This window comes from Pelobates fuscus, chromosome 5, assembly GCF_036172605.1.
Source record: "Pelobates fuscus isolate aPelFus1 chromosome 5, aPelFus1.pri, whole genome shotgun sequence".
NCBI classification, from domain to species: Eukaryota; Metazoa; Chordata; class Amphibia; order Anura; family Pelobatidae; genus Pelobates; species Pelobates fuscus.
The window spans coordinates 21,136,690-21,155,024 of NC_086321.1; the positions used below are offsets into that span (position 1 = coordinate 21,136,690).

The 18,335-nt window shown below is 44.6% G+C and overlaps 1 protein-coding gene across 4 annotated transcripts; it reads right to left on the minus strand.

Annotated features, from left to right (window-relative positions):
• Positions 1 to 1,514: 1,514 nt before the first annotated feature.
• LOC134612388 (resistin-like) lies at positions 1,515 to 18,100 on the minus strand. 4 transcript variants are annotated; one of them, XM_063456731.1, is made up of 5 exons: positions 18,023 to 18,100; positions 11,269 to 11,409; positions 8,749 to 8,796; positions 3,574 to 3,651; positions 1,515 to 1,772 (listed from the first exon to the last, which is right to left on the minus strand). In XM_063456731.1, exons 2-5 carry the CDS (start codon positions 11,384 to 11,386, stop codon positions 1,633 to 1,635), a joined length of 384 nt encoding a protein of 127 aa, XP_063312801.1. In that variant the 5' UTR covers positions 11,387 to 11,409; positions 18,023 to 18,100; the 3' UTR covers positions 1,515 to 1,632. The 4 variants fall into 4 exon arrangements, with proteins under 4 accessions (XP_063312801.1, XP_063312802.1, XP_063312800.1 ...); XM_063456732.1 differs by having other exon boundaries at positions 18,026 to 18,083; XM_063456730.1 differs by having other exon boundaries at positions 18,014 to 18,043.
• Positions 18,101 to 18,335: the final 235 nt, after the last annotated feature.

Consider the following 18,335-nt stretch of genomic DNA (forward strand, 5'->3'; position numbering starts at 1 on the left):
TAGATTCACGAAATAGATATGAAAAATACTCGTTAAAAATAAAAAGTATTTTGGCAGCACAAACGATTGGTACGAAGTGAATCACAGAAATTATTACCTGAAGTTTTTATATACTTCAAATTAATATAAAGGAAATCGGAGCATTGACACAGTATTTTACAGCATGAAAGGGGCACAGGATTAAATTAATCTGCCAGATCACATTTTCTTTAATTAAATCCACGTTTCAGAATCACATTTAGGAACTAAAGTGGCACTGTCACATTTTTTTTTTATTGTAGTGATCTACTGTGTCCCCCTAAGTAGCCTAGTGCTTGTCCTCTGCTATTACATTGCTTTAGAACATTATACATCAGGAAAAGTATAGAAACAACAGGTTGACAAAACCTCACAAAAGATGGAACAAGCCAAAATAGGGTGGAGGTTATTGCAGCCACCGAATGCCATGGCCGTCATTCGCACTTGCTCGTTAGGGAAACCTGGTGCAGCTGAAAGACGGGCAAGATTCCACCGATCACCAAACTATTTAACCCAACCCCCATACTAGTGCCCTATTGTGGTTCATGTTAGACCGTTAGAGTATTATGCTGATTCCTATTGGAGTTTGGTTCTGACTTGGCTTGTATGACTGTCTGCTCTGGGTTTTCTTTGACCCTGCATATTTTGTTATTTTGAGTATTTCTGATTGTGCTTTTTCCTTAGTGGAATTCTATAGTTTTCCTATTAAGTAGAGCCACTCGAATGACCAATAAAACATCCCGTTATAATTCGACATTTTACTGCCTAATATTAGTGATAATGTACAAATCCTGACACTATTATGGGGACACGGATTCAGCTAATGTAAGTCTATTCCCATCAGTTGAAGCATATATTGACGAATTTTCACACATGGGCCAGTTCACTCAAACATTACTGCTGTCAGAGCCAGAATGTAAGCACTTCGATACTTACACTGGTGTTCTGCCAATCACACAACACCCTTCTTACCCAGTCCCTGATGCTGGTCACTATTCGTTTATCTATCATTAACTGTAATATAATTATTAATTTATTTATGAAATATTTTTCATGTTATTCCATTTAGATTATATATTTATTATTTGATTTATTTTAATAATTATAAAACATGTATTTCATTTTTTTATTAGTGTTGAAGTCGTGATTGTAGCTGTATTAGTCCAGTGATGCAGATGTAAAATTGCAGATGAAATTAGTATATATTTATTTTTTATTTTACTTTTATTGTACCGAGAGAATTTTGGAATGACAAGCTTTCGGGGGAGATCATCTCTTTCTCAGGTCCATCTCACAAAAATCCATCATTCTAACATTCTGTTAGTCCATAAAAAAGGAATTACAAGGCACCAATTGAATCTGTTATTTAATATTATTTTATTAATGACTGTAAAATGTATATCAAATATTTATATTCTTATTTATGTAATACACTGCAAACGGAATGTCTTTGTAGCAGTTGAAGAAACTTAAATAATAAAGTTAATATTCATACATTCCAGATTGAAAGAATTTTTTGCATTTAAAAAAAAAAGCTTTTTTTCTCTATTAAGAAACACAATTAAGGAAAATCACAGCAAATAATGGGAGAGAATGAGATGTTGACTTTTGAGATCACTTTTTCTTTGCGGCCACTTTACAGCACCGGGCTGAGGTCCAGTCAATTCTATGACACTGACAGTGACACGTTGTATCAGATCGCACATCCCACGAGCCACATCCACTCCCACAGGAGCAAGAGGTTGGGGTGGTACCTGCAGAACAAGGGAGGTAATAATTCAGGGTGTTAATGTCAGATCGGACTCTGTTACAGTAACTGCCTTTACACAATAATTAAGAGACAGAAGATAGTCCAGGCACTCCAGAGAATAAGCAGGCTTATTGGGAGAGTGTACAGCAATGTTTCGACCTCAAATGATCTTTGTCAAGCCAACACTGTGGTGTGCCTGTTTCTCATCTTTATTAACACAATAGTCTAAAGGCAACTTTCTAGGACAGAAATAGAGAAAATATTATATGTTCACCCTGACACAAGTAACTATCATTGATTTCTGGGGAATTTCATGGATGTGATGGTTGGCTTACGCTACCTTTCCCTATGTTAAATGACACCCAAAGCACCATAACAGCTTTAGCTTAATAAAGCAGTGTTGGTGTATAGATTATCATACAGCACAACATTGGGAGATATGGAACCGGGATGGATCGGTAGGCCTTGGGGGCATCACTAGTATTGGAGATACTTTAAACACATAATTCTCCTTAGAACATGTCTGCTGCCTCTCATGTTGATTTATTTAACCATATTGGTTTCCTTTTCCTTTTTAAACCCTTAACCCCTTAAGGACACATGACATGTGTGACATGTCATGATTCCCTTTTATTCCAGAAGTTTGGTCCTTAAGGGGTTAAAGACACATGTCGGAAATATTCTGTCATGATTCCCTTTTATTCCAGAAGTTGTGTCCTAAAGGGCTTAATTCTGATAACTCTAATACGATAACAAGATGATACAACAAACACCTTTAACTGAAACACTGCTATCTACTGACTGAACAGTATAAACTATATTCACACAATTAAACTAGATTTAGCTGTCGCATATATTTTAACAGCTAGTGATGCAACTTGTGCCACTGGGGATTCCCATAGTGGATGGGTTTGCTCAGAATGGGGCAGATGTACCCACTGAAGCTGCATGTCAGGCTAGATTTATGTATACCAGACTGGCTGACCTCCAACACAGAAGACCATGCAGAGAGTGCTGCAGAAGCAGTTTCTGCACGGTTCCGGAGTCCGCCAGACAGCTCTTGGGAACAGTACTCATGGTATCCCCAGATGAAGGATACCAGGGATCAGGATTAGGGCAGCTGGACAGGACTCTAAAATAGGGATTATCCAACGGATACATTTGTAAGGCCTGGGTGATGTCCCTACAGTGTCTTTCTTCAAGATGCAGAAGTAGGGGACTGTAGGAGAGTAGGTATTAGAGGGGGAGAAGAAGCACAAGTGGATTATTAGAAGGGGCTGAAAATGCACACATGAGAAAATAGGGGTTTCAAGAGGCACAAGTGAGGAATTTAAGAGGTTCAATAGGCACAAGTGGGTAAATAGAACGGATTTCTGGGAGATTTCAGGGTCATTTATATGTCTCCAGATTGGAATTTCAGAGACTCAGGAATACTATAGATGTCACTCTACATACCCCAAGATAAAAACAGAAAATAAAATGTCATTAAATGCTGAATGAGTGAAACATGGGTTGGAATAATGTGGTATGCCCAGAAATGGGGACGGTTTACATGAAAGGAACTAAGCATTCAATTTTCTCAATGAACTAGGGGGCTGGGGATACAGTTAGGAACATGCGTTGTGTGGATTGTTTGTTTGCTCTGTGTTTTCTGAAACATTCTCTCTGTAATATTTTTCTCCTATTAGCCGCTGGGCTAACACGCAAAGAAATCTTGTCTGTTGGCAATTTTTGTTCTCATTTTATCAGTGCTTCTTCCATGAGACATTTATCAAAAATAAATTGAATAATAAATAAAAACACACCTTCTGGACAAGTAGCAATGTCCCCTCTCTGGAACACATCAGTGCAAACTATTTGGGCGTTTTTCAGAACCATCTCAACTGAAAGAGAAAAGAGAACAGAGAGTTCAGACCAGTTGGGAGTTGGAGAAATTAGAAAACTCAAGCTCCTCATTTAATCCCTTCACTACTAATTCGGGGACACCGCTTTAATTCTGATTGCTTTGGAAAGAAATAAAATAAAATACACATACTATATATTTATACATAAATCCTTACCTAGAACCAGGGGTGCTAGCAATTAAAAGTCTTTGAGACCAGAATAGTGTGGCAATTATCCATATATTTAGTGAAATGCAAACCGATGTAATCCAACTGGTATATTGGATAATCTTGCTGTCCGTCAATAGAAGGGTTAATAGGGATATTGATCAGCAAAATCATTTTTACTTGTCGCTTGTTGTAACAGATGTTATTGCTTCACCTCACTCACCCTCCTTGCAAGATACATGCTAACAAACGGTTTGTGTATTATATTGTGAGAAATGGTAGATAGGGAGGGTAACTAACATTCTTTTGTTTGTAACTGGTAATGTGTATATATTCAAAATCTCAAACTCTGTCTGTCAGAATCAGTTTTCACTGCTTCTCTCTCGATTGCAATAAAGTGATGCTATACTTCCACTACTCCGGCCTCTGACTGCTTAATTGGAAAAGGCTTTCTCACGGGTTATTGGCTATTTGGCAAACAAGAGTATTACAGGATGTTCTAATTTAGTAAATATAGATAACATTCCATAAACATGGTCTGCAAAGAGCATGGTATCATTTAGGGTTAAAAACCCTTTCTTACTTACCAGGTTTACAGTCCCTCAGTGCTGGCTCGGTCTCCTCCTCCCAGGGTGTCACAGCAATGGGGGCATGCGCATTAGGCTTACCTCATAGGTAAGCATTGACTTAATCATAGGTGGATACCTCCTAGGAGATCTCTCCACCCAAAGCAACCACAGCACATGCTGACCAGAGGAGAGTGTTACAGAAATGTAACGCCCACCTCTTTAATTAGATCACAAAGGACCAGATAAGCAGTACAGATTCCCTTTAAAGGGACAGGCACTCTGCTCCCAGACTACGTCAGTGATAAGAAGTGGTATAGGTGCCTACAGTGTCCCTTTAAGGCAGGGGTGGGGAACATCCGGCCCACGGGCTGTATAAGGCCTGCAAAATCATTTGGGCCGGCCCTGCTGTCTGCCTTTTTCGGGTCGGTGGGGAGATCAAAGATCTCCCTCACTGGTCTCCGGGCAGTTTGTTAAGGGAGAGGGAGGGAGCTAGGACCCAGAAGCCTGCTGGATAGGAGGAGAACCCGTGAGGCTGTGATCCTCCTGCGAGCATGCAGGTCGGAGCGTTGCTGCGTGTTACAATTCAGTGTCTCTGCTTTGAGCACTGTCCATGATAGGAAACCCCCCGAAATCACAGGAGCCATGATAGGAAACCTAGAGTTCCTGGTATCAGGATACGCAGATGATGTGCTCCTCACCTTGACTAACCCCATCCCCTCCATACAAGCATTACTACCCCTCCTCCGGACATATAGCACATTATCAGGATACAAAGTTAACATGGAGAAATCCAGCGCCCTCCCACTTCACCTTACACAATCAGCTATCACCCAAATCACTTCGGATTACCACATACGCATCTCACCCACCTACCTCACATACCTTGGTATAAAACTACCGGCGGACCCCACGGCTCTCCACAGCCTAAATTATACATCAATGATAACCAAACTCATAGCGGATATGGAGACCTGGTCGGCCAAACCAATATCGTGGATCGATTAAAATGAATGTCCTACCCCATATCCTATTTCTATTCCAAGCCCTACCCATACCTACCACGAAGCAGGACCTAATACCACTACAGCAGACAATAGACCGCTTCATATGGCAAAACAAGAGACACAGGGTGGCCCGCAACATACTCTACCACCCCAAAACGAGAGGAGGCCTAGGCCTACCCCACCTCTACTTTTACTATTTAGCAGCCCAATTGACACAAATAGCGATGTGGCATACCCCTCCCCCCCCCCTTGAAACTAGAAGGTGGGTTGATCTGGAATCACTACTTATGAAGTCAGATCTCCCACAATTCTACATTTGGACACCGAGAGAACACAGAGCACTGCCAAGAACAACATGCCCAGCCATCACCAACTCAATCCAATTGTGGGACAAAATAGCCATAAAATACGAATTAACGTCCCTTACCTCCACCCTCACTCCCATATATCAGAACAGGGCCTTCACCCCGGGCATGCGACCATGGGACTTCAAGGGCCTCGAGAGAGCTGGCCTACAAAGAGTCCATCAATTGTATACGGGCGACACAATAATCCCCTTCACAGACTTACAAACCAGAACAACCCTAACCCCCGCAGACCTTTTCAGGTACATTCAACTGAGAAACTACGCCAACCAAGAGACCGTGAAAGTAGCCGCTAAAACTAAGCAGACTTTTTTGAAAGGATCTGTCACGCAGAACGATACCAACAGGGCGTGATCTCCCACCTCTGCTCCACCACACAGGAATGGGGCGCCCTCCACTACACTGACAAATGGGAAACAGACTTAGGGAAAACCTTAGAGGGCATCGACTGGCAGGACATATGGGAGGCAAACTCTAAAACCCTTTATTTGCGCGGACCGGACGCCATTTCTCCCAGCTCCGTTAATACTAAACTTAATCTAAGTCTAATCTTGGCAATTATCCACCATCCGACCCTGCAAACACCAGATACTGCCGGGGGACACCCCACAGAATCCTCTGATGCCCTTCCAATACTCCCCGAAACACTTTAAGGCGAAACGCAAGACCGGGGCCTACTGCAGGCCCACAGACCGCGGCCTCGAGTACCTCTGGAGCAGGGACCTTGCTGGAGACACAGCGGAGTGGTGGTCGCCACACACAGCACCTGCCTATACACCCATGGGGCGCAGGAACCAGAAGCCTACACCAGGTAATGCCCCAGAGCAGAGGGATATCGGAGCTATGCTCCAGCGGCACACTCCAGCCAAGATGGCGGCCGCCGAAAATCAAAATCCTCCAGGGGCTCCCCACACAGCTGCACCTCTCACACCTCAGACCCAGAGCCCACCGGAGGACATGCAGCAACAGCCCACAACTTCAGCAGGTACTACTGAGCCTGCAACCAAACAGGACCTCCAAATCCTATACACAATGCTGCAGGATATTCAAAGCCTCCTCACTACTGACCTGCCCATCTTAAAAACGTCTATACAACAACTGACAGGCAGAATAGAGACAACTGAAACAGGTATTAAAGAGCTCCGCCAAGACACCTCTACCATGCAAGCATCTATACTCCACCTACAAGCAGCCCAACAGGCGCTCTCATTACAAGTAGCGGCGCAGGAAGACAGATACCGCCGCAACCACATAAAGCTAAGGGGCATACCGACCACCGTCTCCCAGGAGGAACTACCACATTATGTGAGAAGGCTGCTGGCCTCGGTGCTGCCACCCGCCACCGCGAAAAAAATCACCATTGCTGGGCTATACCGCTTGCCGACGCCCACCACAACCACTTCTACAATGCCCGGCGACGTCATTCTCCGCTGTGCACTGCCACAAGATAAGGGGCAAATAATGACAGCGGTACGGAATAAGACCCCACTTGCATTTGAAGACGCGCAATTGTCCTTCTACCAGGACCTATCCAAAGCCACTCTTCAATGGCGAAAATCCATGAACCCGGTCACCACCCGGCTGCGGGCAGCAGGAGTATCCTACAGGTGGGGAACGCCACGAACCCTCCTCGTCTCACACAAAGGGACCGTACAAAAGCTGAACTCTGGGACTGATATTCCCGCATTCCTCGCAACACTAGACATACCGAACGAGACGACCGCCTCAGCAGGATTAAACTGCGCCCACGGATGGGACCCATCCAGTGTGGTACCATTCATACCGAGGACCGCAGCCGACCATCCGCCTGACACCTGACTGGCAGGGCAGCCACCAGCTCCAACCCAAATCCATTGGAGAGACTCACCGATCCAGCAGCCTTAGGCTGCAAAGTTGTTCAGTTGTAACATTTTGATTTTGGTTTACAGTTGTTGCCTTATTTTTTAGTTTCTTAACGCAGACTCACTCATACGAGGACACAAACACTGACCTGGGTCTCCTAGGAATAGAGAGACCAGGCTCACTATATCTTGACCAGGCACCCACGAAGCAGTACCACATAAGGCACCAGTCCGGTTCCATAAAGCCACGTATAACTCGCTACTTCACTGCAAACACCCCCCCCCCCCCCCGCTACCCCCTTGGTCAGGGGCAACACCTCCACCGCACGGCTAAGCCATGCACGAAGGTAGCCAAAGGTCACCCCCACCACAATATCGGCACCCAAGTGCAGGAAAACCACACAATTTAACCCTAGACCCGTGCATGTTTCCAAACTTGCCCACCAATGAGCGGACACGACCGCCTTGTAAACCCCTACATTGCCTTAGGAACATGCACCTCATGCACCACCCTACCGGGGCCTGAACAGACAACACCAATACACCATGTACCATACTCGCCAATAGCCCACTAGGGACCCACCCATGTTAAACATAAAAAAAAAATGTGCATAATCACTATATGTGTAACACGTACAATATCATATTGTTTACTTTGCTAAAAATGTCAATTATACATCTCTGTAATGCAATGCACAACAAAAATAAAGAATTAAAAAAAAAAAAAAAAACCTTTATTTGCGTTACAATGCAGGAACAGTCCTATAAAACAATGTTCCGGTGGTATACCACCCTGGTCCAACTATACCACATGAACAAGACGCCCACTGACCTCTGCTGGCGAAACTGCGGAGAAAAAGGGACATACACCCACATGTGGTGGTATCTCCCCAAAATTAAACCTTATTGGATGGCAATCCAAACATTAATATCCCAAATTATGGACAGACCAATCGCACTAAACCCATGGATGTTCCTGCTCGCCAGACCCATAGATTATTGGCCCAGACCGGACCAACAACTGCTCAATAAGATAACCCTAGCAGCCAGAAGGGCCTTGGCCCAAACCTGGCTACAATCGGACGCCCCCCCCCCCCCCCCCCCCAGTGATTAACAAGATCAAAGAATGCCACCTCATGGATAAACTTACGGCCAGAGTACGAGGCTCCACCAAAGCTTTCAACAGGACCTGGGAACCCTGGGACAATTACATGAACAGTTAAGACTTATAACCAGACTAGGGATACAACAAACAGGCTAACGACCAAGATGCACTGTCCATTCTGTCTCTCTGGTTTGAGTACTGTCCAAGTGTCCATTCAGTTTATCTGCTTTAAATAGTGTCCATTCTGCGTCTCTGGTTTGAGTACTGTCCACTCAGTGTCTCTGCTTTGACCACTGCCCATTCTGTCTCTCTGCTTCGAGCACTGTTCATTCAGTGTCTCTGCTTTGAACCCTGCCATTCAGTCTCTATGCTTTGAGCATTGCTAATTCAGTGTCTCTACGTTAAGCACTGTCCATTCAGTGTTTTTGCTTTGTGTACTGTCCATCCAGTCTCTCTGCTTTAAGTACTGTCCATTCGATGTCTCTGCTTTAAGTACTGTCCATAAAGACAATCTGCTTTGAGTACTGTTCATCCAAACTCTCTGCTTTGAGTACAGTCCATTCACTGTCTCTGCTTCGAGTACTGTCATTAATTCTCTCTGGTTTGAATACAGCCTATTCATTGTCTCTGCTTTGAGTGCTATTATACGGCCGCACTGACCGGGCCATTGAAGATTTAGTGGGCCCTGGTGTGGGCCCCGGTGCAGCTGCACCAGCGTGTGGGCCCCGGTGCAGCTGCATCAGCGGCAGATCCACCGATACACGCGGGGGCCCAGGTCGCTCGGCCCCCAAGGGCCACCGGGCCTGTGACAACCGTCATGGTTGTTAACCCCTGATGACGGCCCTGGCAGTGTGTGTGTGGCGATCAGTGTGTGTGTAATGGGTGCATAGTGTGTGTGAGTCAGGGATGCAGTGAGTGTGTGAGGGGTGCAGTGTGTGTGAGAGGGGTGCAGTGAGTGTGGGGGGTGCAGTGTGTTTGTGCGAGGGGTTCTGTGTGTGTGTGAGGAGTGTAGTGTGTGTGTGTGTGTGTGTGTGTGAAGGGTGCATAGTGTGTGTGTGTGTGTGTGTGTGTGTGTGTGAAGGGTGCATAGTGTGTGTGTGTGTGAAGGGTGCAGTGTGTGTGTCAGAGGTGCAGTGTGTGTGAGGAGTTCTGTGTGTGTGTGTGTGTGTGTGAGGGGGTGCAGTGTGCTTGTGTGAGGCTTCTGTGTGTGTGAGGGGGCTGCAGGGTGTTTGTGTCAGGGGTTGTAGTGTGTTTGTGTGAGGGATTCTGTGTTTGTGAGAGGGGTGCAGTGTGTGTGTGAGGGGGTGCAGTGTGCTTGTGTGAGGGGTTCTGTGTGTGTGAGGGGGGTGCAGTGTGTTTGTGTCAGGGGGTGTAGTGTGTTTGTGTGAGGGGTTCTGTGTGTTTTTTATTGGTGCAGTATGTGTGTGAGGTGGTGTAGTATGTGTCAAGGGTCTATATTGTGGTGGGGGGAGATCAGGGAGAAAATCTATATATATATATATTTTTACTTAAAAAGAGGAAATAAATGTATGCACCCCCCCCCCTCCTCCTTCTTACCTCTGGCCTCTGGTGGTCCAGTAGTTTCTCATGCACCTTAGCCTGCAGCTCCTCCAGCTGAAGAGAGACTTAGTGGACAGTGCTCAAAGCAGAGAGGCTGAAGGCACAGTGCTCAAAGCAGAGAGACTGAATGGACAGTACTTAAAACAGAGGGACTGAATAGACAGTACTCAAAGCAGAGAGACTAAATGGACAGTACTTAAAGCAGATAGACTGGATGGACAGTGCTCAAAACAGAGAGACTGAATTGACAGCATTTAAAGCAGAGAGACTTAATGGACAGTACTCAAAGCAGAGAGACTGAATGGACAGTACTTAAAGCAGGGACACTGGATGGACAGTGCTCAAAGCAGAGAGACTGAATGGACAGTACTTAACCCCCGAAGGACAGCTTCTGGAATAAAATGGAATTATGACGGAATATTTCCGACATGTGTCCTTAAGGGGTTAAAGCAGAGACACTGAATGGACAGTGCTCAAAGCAGAGAGACTGAATGGACAGTACTTAAAGCAGAGAGACTGAATGGACAGTACTGAAAGCAGAGAGACTGAATGGACAGCACTCAAAGCAGAGAGACTTCACGGATAGTACTCAAAGCAGAGAGACTGAATGGCCACTGCCCAAACCAAATAGTCTAAAAGACTACAAGCCAAAATAAAGAGACTAAATAGATTTTAAGTGAGTAAATTTGATTATCAGCCAAAGGAAGATAAGTGGCTATTCATTCACTTAATATTAGTTTGCATTTCATTTTCCTTCAGATCCCATACAATTTTCTCCATCCAAACTGTTGACTGTAAAATTTGCCAACTGTCCTGAACTGTAGAATATTTACCAAGAATTCAAGGATTTGCAATACATTTATCAGGAGAGGTTCAAATTTACACTTTAATAAATCTATCTTCCCAATTTAACATGTTACACTGAGAGCTTGTGCCAGAAAATCATCGCACTCAGTCCTCTGTGTGTTAGGGACTGGCAGAGTGTGAGCCAGTGAAATCTCTTACCCATTGATTGCATGACACTGTTTTCTGACGTGGGATCAGGGAGAGAGCATTCGTTGATGCATTCATTGCTGAGAACTGCTCCTAGTGACAGAACAAGCAGAATCACAATGCGTTTCATAGTGAAATCGTCCAATCCGAGACCTGCAAAGTAGAAAAAGGAATACAGTGATCTGAATGGATGCTTTCAGAACTATTCACTAAAGGCCAAAGAGTTCCATATTGAATGGGGAAGAACTATCTGGTTGCGTACAGAGCCATTCACACTATTTAAAGGTTTTTGGAGTTTGCAATACTGACTCCGAATGAGCCTGAATTTGGACCGTATTTCAGCCAGTCTGACTATTTGCTACAAGTTAAAAAAAACAACCTTGCTGGAGCGAGGATTAACCATGTGTTGGCTGACCAACATTTGCGTATTTTAATATTCCTCACCTGAAGCCTATGGTAACTGGAGTGACTGGGCAGCATTGCTTTTTTTTTTTTTTTTACCCCAGCCGTATTACCAGTGTAAATGTAGTAAATATTCCAGATCCTATAATCTGGATCGGTTTCAGATGAGAAAAGCATTGATTTTAAAACAGACATTATTTGCATCTATTCACATGGTGCAGATTTGGTTGGTGGGACTGGATTATTTTTTGAGGACTAGGCTTTAGCAAATCCAGACAAAATTGGTAAGATACAGTATTGCAAAGGTCCCTCCTGGCCAAAGTCCCCCTTTAACAGGCAGCGCTCTAGGGCTGGTCAGAATAATGACGTTTGTACCCCATGTCACGAACGCACCCTTCTCCAAGAGTGTGCGTGACGTAGTTGTGGTGGTGAAAGGGTTAAAGTTCACTATTTGTCTTCACTAGACAGGAAATAATGACAAAATCCCCCTTTTAACACCACCCAAACTTAAACATAATACTATAACTATTACTATCTTAACGCTGCCACCACCAAGACAATTTATAAATGGGGTGCCTTGGTCCCCCAGGTAAATCAACAATAAAACCCACCAAATATTACTTAGCACAATATCTATGTAATTACAAAAATACTAACTAGTCTTTTCAGGTAACGTGATTCTTAACCAGACAAAGGTAGAACTTAATAAATGAATGTTTATTATGAGCAAAAATAGTCACAGTGCATATAACAATATATGATAAACAAATTATTTACACCAACAACAGATAAAAACAAAAAGGATAAAATAACAGAAGTCCTAATTACTCACTTAGGTTTTTCAAAGTACAACTTCTGTCCAGGGGGTCTCTGGCAAGGAAGGATGATGGTGACTCACTCAAAATTAGATCTTGGCCCCAAGCAAGTACACCACCACCCCTCAGGATCACAGGAGATATACTCTGTGGAATTATCACACCCCACCCAGGGGCGTACCTATATTGATTCTAAGTGACCACCTCCTTTGTTCCAGAAACAACAAGCCAAATATAAACTTTTGGTTTTATCTCCTCTACTGTACTTGCCACAGAAATAATAATTGCCTCTATGAATTTGTTATTGTTTTCACATTCCATAGACATGTTGCACGCCCCACCTGTGGTCCAATAGGACAGACATCACAATTCCTGCCACACGGTTTAAGTTGTGCAACTCATGTTTAGGCTTAATTAAAAGATTGGGCTTGTCCCATTCCAAATATAATAAAAATGAGGCTTTATTATTATTCTGTGGGGTAAATATGAATGTTTTTGTCCTTCCTTTCGATATGATACTGGAACAAAGCTAATGGAATTTACATGTCAAAGAGATTTACTCATCACTTACAAGGTACATGCCAAATGGATGAAGAAACATTCAGACTTTTTCCAAGTGTAGAACCTCACACCTTGCAGAGCCTTAATTACTTCCCGTCCATATAGTAAAATCCTTTTCACATTCCTATGCCATTCATACTACCCCTTCTGTCATCTGACCTCTGTGGGGGTTCCAGCTTCAAAAGATGTAACCCCCTTTTGACCTCAGCAATAGCATCTCTGTAATTTGTGCCATTTACTACACAAATTATATTAAAGGATAATATTTCATAGTGTAATAATAAAATATGCACCCTTGCCGTGACACCTCCCCCAAATAAGAGACGCAATGGGAGAAGGCTCCCATGCCGCTACCTTGCGTATCAACACTTGTTCCTTTTTGCCTCCACCTCATACACTCATCTTTTTCATAACTCTGGTTCTCCATGAATGTGGTAGCCCTCATATGTTCTCACACCTCCCCCAAAAAGGCTTGCCCTTTGTCCCTAAGCCATAGAACAGCCATATTCACACCACACATGCCGGATTTGCCTGTTTCCATCTCACACTGCGCTCTGGTCACATCTCTTGGGCCGCACCCACTGCGCCCATGTAGTAGCTCTAAGGGGAAGAAACCAACCAATTTCTGCAGTACTCCCCTGTAAGCACACAGCAGATGAGACAGAGGACACTCCCAGGGTACCTGCAATGTATCCACACTCCTTATCTTTTTTAGTTTGTGGTCTGTCTGCAGGGCTTGTTGCCCTTTTTGACTCTGAACCTTTGGTTCAGAATCAAAAAGTTGCTTAGAGACAGATTCCTTCTCCTGAGCTGGCTTGGGTGTATGTGTGAGATGTGATTGTGATAAGCTGACAAGGTTCCTGGTTCCCTCATCAGTATTCTCCCCTGCGGCCATTCTCCCTGGACCCACAGGCTGAGTATGTCCCTGCCCCTCACTTTGGGCAGGCCATGGACCCGTCCCCCTTTCTACCGATGGAACCTCTGTCTTTCCCTCACTTTCACTCCATGTCCTCACACATGCAGAACTTTTGGAATCTGGCAGAGTCTGGTGCAAAGTAAAGCTCACATGCCCTCTGCCCTCCCTCACAGCCATGCTTTCCCTCCATACTTTCACACAGCCCATCTGATACATTTGCTTTAGGCACATATTGGCACACATATTCATTCAGCCCTCTGTCCCTAGAATTCTCTTCCTGCACATTGTCACATGACACCTTTGACACCCCTTGGTCAGGCACATAATGTGGCACAAACTCACATAATTTCCTCTCCCAGCCAGGCCATCCTCCCACAATCTCACATAGCCCCTCACTTTCTCCTTGTTCTGGCACCTGACATACTCCTGACTGAGATACAGGGGAACATATCAACTCATCCTGCCCTGACTCCCAGTGGTTTGATCCACTTATGTTTTCACATGGCATCTCAAACAACCCTGGCTCTGACACAGATAGGCACACACGCTCATCCAGCCCTGCCTCCTCTTGCAGTTGTTTTTTCCCACTCACACATGGTATTGCACGCACTCTTATTTCTGTCCCGGACTGGCATGCATGCTCATCCTGCCCTCGCTCCCAGCACAATTGCCGGCATACACCTTCACATGTTTCCATGGACACCCCTGGTTCTGGCACAGATTGACACACATTCTGCCCTCCCTCCCAGTAAAGTTGCCCTGGCAAACTTTCCCCTGTTACCACAGACACCTCTGGTTCTGGCACAGCCTGGCACACATGCTCATTCTGCCCTCCCTCCCAGCACAATCGTCTGCATACATTTTCACAAGTTTCCACGGACACCCCTGGTTCTGACACAGATTGACACACATTCTGCCCTCCCTCCCAGAGAAGTTGCCCTGGCAAACTTTCACCTGTTACCACAGACACCTCTGGTTCTGGCACAGCCTGGCACACATGCTCATTCTGCCCTCCCTCCCAGCAAGGTAGTCTACGTACACTTTTACATATTGCCCTCTGCACAGTAGGGCCCCTATGAGGCTTGGGTTTAAAACACACATTACTTTCAGGCACATACTGGGATAACAATCTACCTAAGTCAGTACCAAGTAATACATTTGCAGGGATATCCTCATCTACCCCCACATTTCTGAAACCCTTCCCCGCTCCCCAATCCAAATAAACTCGTGCCATTGGCACTACAAGCCGTATCCCCCCAATTCCTTTAACTGCTAGAGTCCTGCCAGGAATTAAGTCCTCAGAGCGCACTAGCTCTGGACACACAAGAGTCACATCTGCCCCAGTGTCCCTGAGTCCCACAGTTACCTCTCTTCCAACTGCCACAGGTTGCAGATTCACATTGTTGCTGCCCTCTGATCTGGTTACAAACAACACAGAGGACGTTGGTTCTGAGGAGCGTCCCTCCCCAGCTGATGATGCTGGCTGCCGTTTCCCAGGGCAAGCAACACTAATGTGCCCCACTTGGTTGCAAATAAAACATCTGCGACTATCTCCTTGCGCAGACATGGCACTAGCTCCCCCTCTCCCTGAGGTAGGAGCTGAAACAAAAGATGGCCCGCTAGGCCTGGTGATGAGGAGTCATGGTGGTGTGGTCCTCCAGCTGGATGTTCCCTTGGCAAAACCTCTGCTCCGGTCCACTGTTGCTCGATTGGCAGTGTGGAAATCTGCCAGCTCACCCGCCTCCAATGCCGTTTTGGGGTTCCGGTCCAGCAACCATTCCTGTACATCGACTGGGCAGAGCTGCAAAAACTGTTCTTTTATTAACAGATCTTGCAAACCTTCTAAAGTGGTAATCTCCAGCCCTGTAGTCCACTGTCGGAATGCTGTCGCCAGGTGCCCCACAACTGCTGCATAACTTTCTGTGGGATGCTTTTGCAAAGTCCTGAATTTCTTTCGGTACACTTAAGGAGTAAGGTTGTACCGTTTTTGCAAGGCAGCCTTAATCACATCATAGTCCTGGTCAAATTCTGCTGGAAGCGCAGCAAATGCTTCCAGTGCAGGCCCTCTGAGACCGGGGGTGAGGTATTTTGCCCACTGGTCCTTTGGTAGCTGGTACTGCCTGCAAACTTTTTCAAAACTGCGCAGGAAAACATCCAAATCACCATCTTTGTCCAAAGTTGGAAAATTCTCTGCACGTGGTTTGGGTGCAGAAGAGTCTCTGGAATTAATACTTGTAGGGGAGGCAGTCAACCTTTCCAACTCAGCCATTTTTAGCTCATGCTCTCTGGAAGCTTGGCGCTCTGCAGCCTCCTGATATTGAAGGATAAGCTGTAGTTTTTGGTTTGCATCTGCTGAGTCCACATATTTTAAAACGGTTTGCAAGTAAGAATCCAAAGGATCTCCAGATCTCGGTACATCGCTGACAAAAGCTGCAGGTATCTCCTCTGCAGTGTTTGAGGCATCACGTTGCACTGCTTGTTGCATATCATAGTCCACCAGTGCTTTTAATAGTTCCTCTTTTTTTTTCCCCGACAGGGAATAGATCTCTCCCGGCAAAGCTGGTCTAGCGCTGCCTTGGACTGCGCCTGGTACTCCATTTGGTAAATAAAAGATAGCAGAAAAAACAGAGAAGGGGGGGGGGGGGGGACTGTTGAGGTGTAAATATATTATATATGCACTGAGTTCAGCCTTTGGAAATTGAGACACAATTTCTTTTAGTGCCTGGATTAACCAACAAATCCAGCAACACTAAAATCTGGTATAAAAAGATGAAAAATCTTTTAGTTATCCCACCGCTATGCCACCAATTTGTCACGAACGCACCCTACTCCAAGAGTGTGCGTGACGTAGTTGTGGTGGTGAAAGGGTTAAAGTTCACTATTTGTCTGCACTAGACTGGAAATAATGACAAAATCCCCCTTTTAACACCACCCACACTTAAACATAATACTATAACTATTACTATCTTAACGCTGCCACCACCAAGACAATTTATAAATGGGGTGCCTTGGTCCCCCAGGTAAATCAATAATAAAACCCACCAAATATCACTTAGCACAATATCTATGTAATTACAAAAATACTAACTAGTCTTTTCAGGTAACGTGATTCTTAACCAGACAAAGGTAGAACTTAATAAATGAATGTTTATTATGAGCAAAAATAGTCACAGTGCATATAACAATATATGATAAACAAATTATTTACACCAACAACAGATAAAAACAAAAAGGATAAAATAACAGAAGTCCTAATTACTCACTTAGGTTTTTCAAAGTACAACTTCTGTCCAGGGGGTCTCTGGCAAGGAAGGATGATGGTGACTCACTCAAAATTAGATCTGGGCCCCAAGCAAGTACACCACCACCCTTCAGGATCACAGGAGATATACCCTGTGGATTATCACACCTCACCCCATGAATGTTTTTGTCCTTCCTTTGGATATGATACTGGAACAAAGCTAATGGCATTTACATATCAAAGAGATTTACTCATCACTACAGGCCAAATGGATGAAGAGACATTCAGACTTTTTCCAAGTGTAGAACCTCACACCTTGCAGAGCCTTAAGCGGTGTTCGGGTAATTGAGCGTCCGATTTGAGTTCCAGACACTCGACGACCAAACACCGCTGAGATTTTCTTGCGTAAGATGGCCGCCGCCACGTATGCCGAACGGCGACCATCCAGATACATACAAAGTAACAATTGCATGGTCAATTTGTTTGCGGTTACAGAGTGTGAAAGCTTAACGAGGTACACACTTCTCTCTGGGGTGGACTGATGGTTCGGTAGTTTTAATTCGTATGGAACACGGAATGAAAGCTACCAAACAATCAGCTGAATGCTACATACAATACATCTATAGTGGGGAATAATCACACGAAATGCATTTTTAAAATGAACTTTGAGGACAGCCCAATGCCATCCGCTACACCCCTCTTAAACCAAAATAATAGAACGTACACCACCTAATCCAGGGTAACAGAATGTACCCGTTCTGGCCTCATATGACATTATATTTCTAATAGCTCTACATTAATAAATAAAGATAAAATACCCACAATACTTACAACCTTCAACCTAGATTTCTGAGCATTACAGGGCTATGCATGGCCCGGGTTGTCCTTATATACCGTACATTGGGCAGGGTAATGACAGAACTAATTGTCTAGTACATTAGGAGGACTTAATTCCCGGTATTATTACTATTTGTTTACTGAGTTAATATTTGTGAAGTTCATTTTCCTGGTATTGGTTCATCTCTGAATAAAGACTCATTGTGCTACATAGTTCCGGTCAGTGTGAGCAACCATGTTGACGTTGCCAGCAATCAGTGAGAGTAAATGGAGAACTTTAACCCTTTAGTGACTGTTTTTTTCTGAG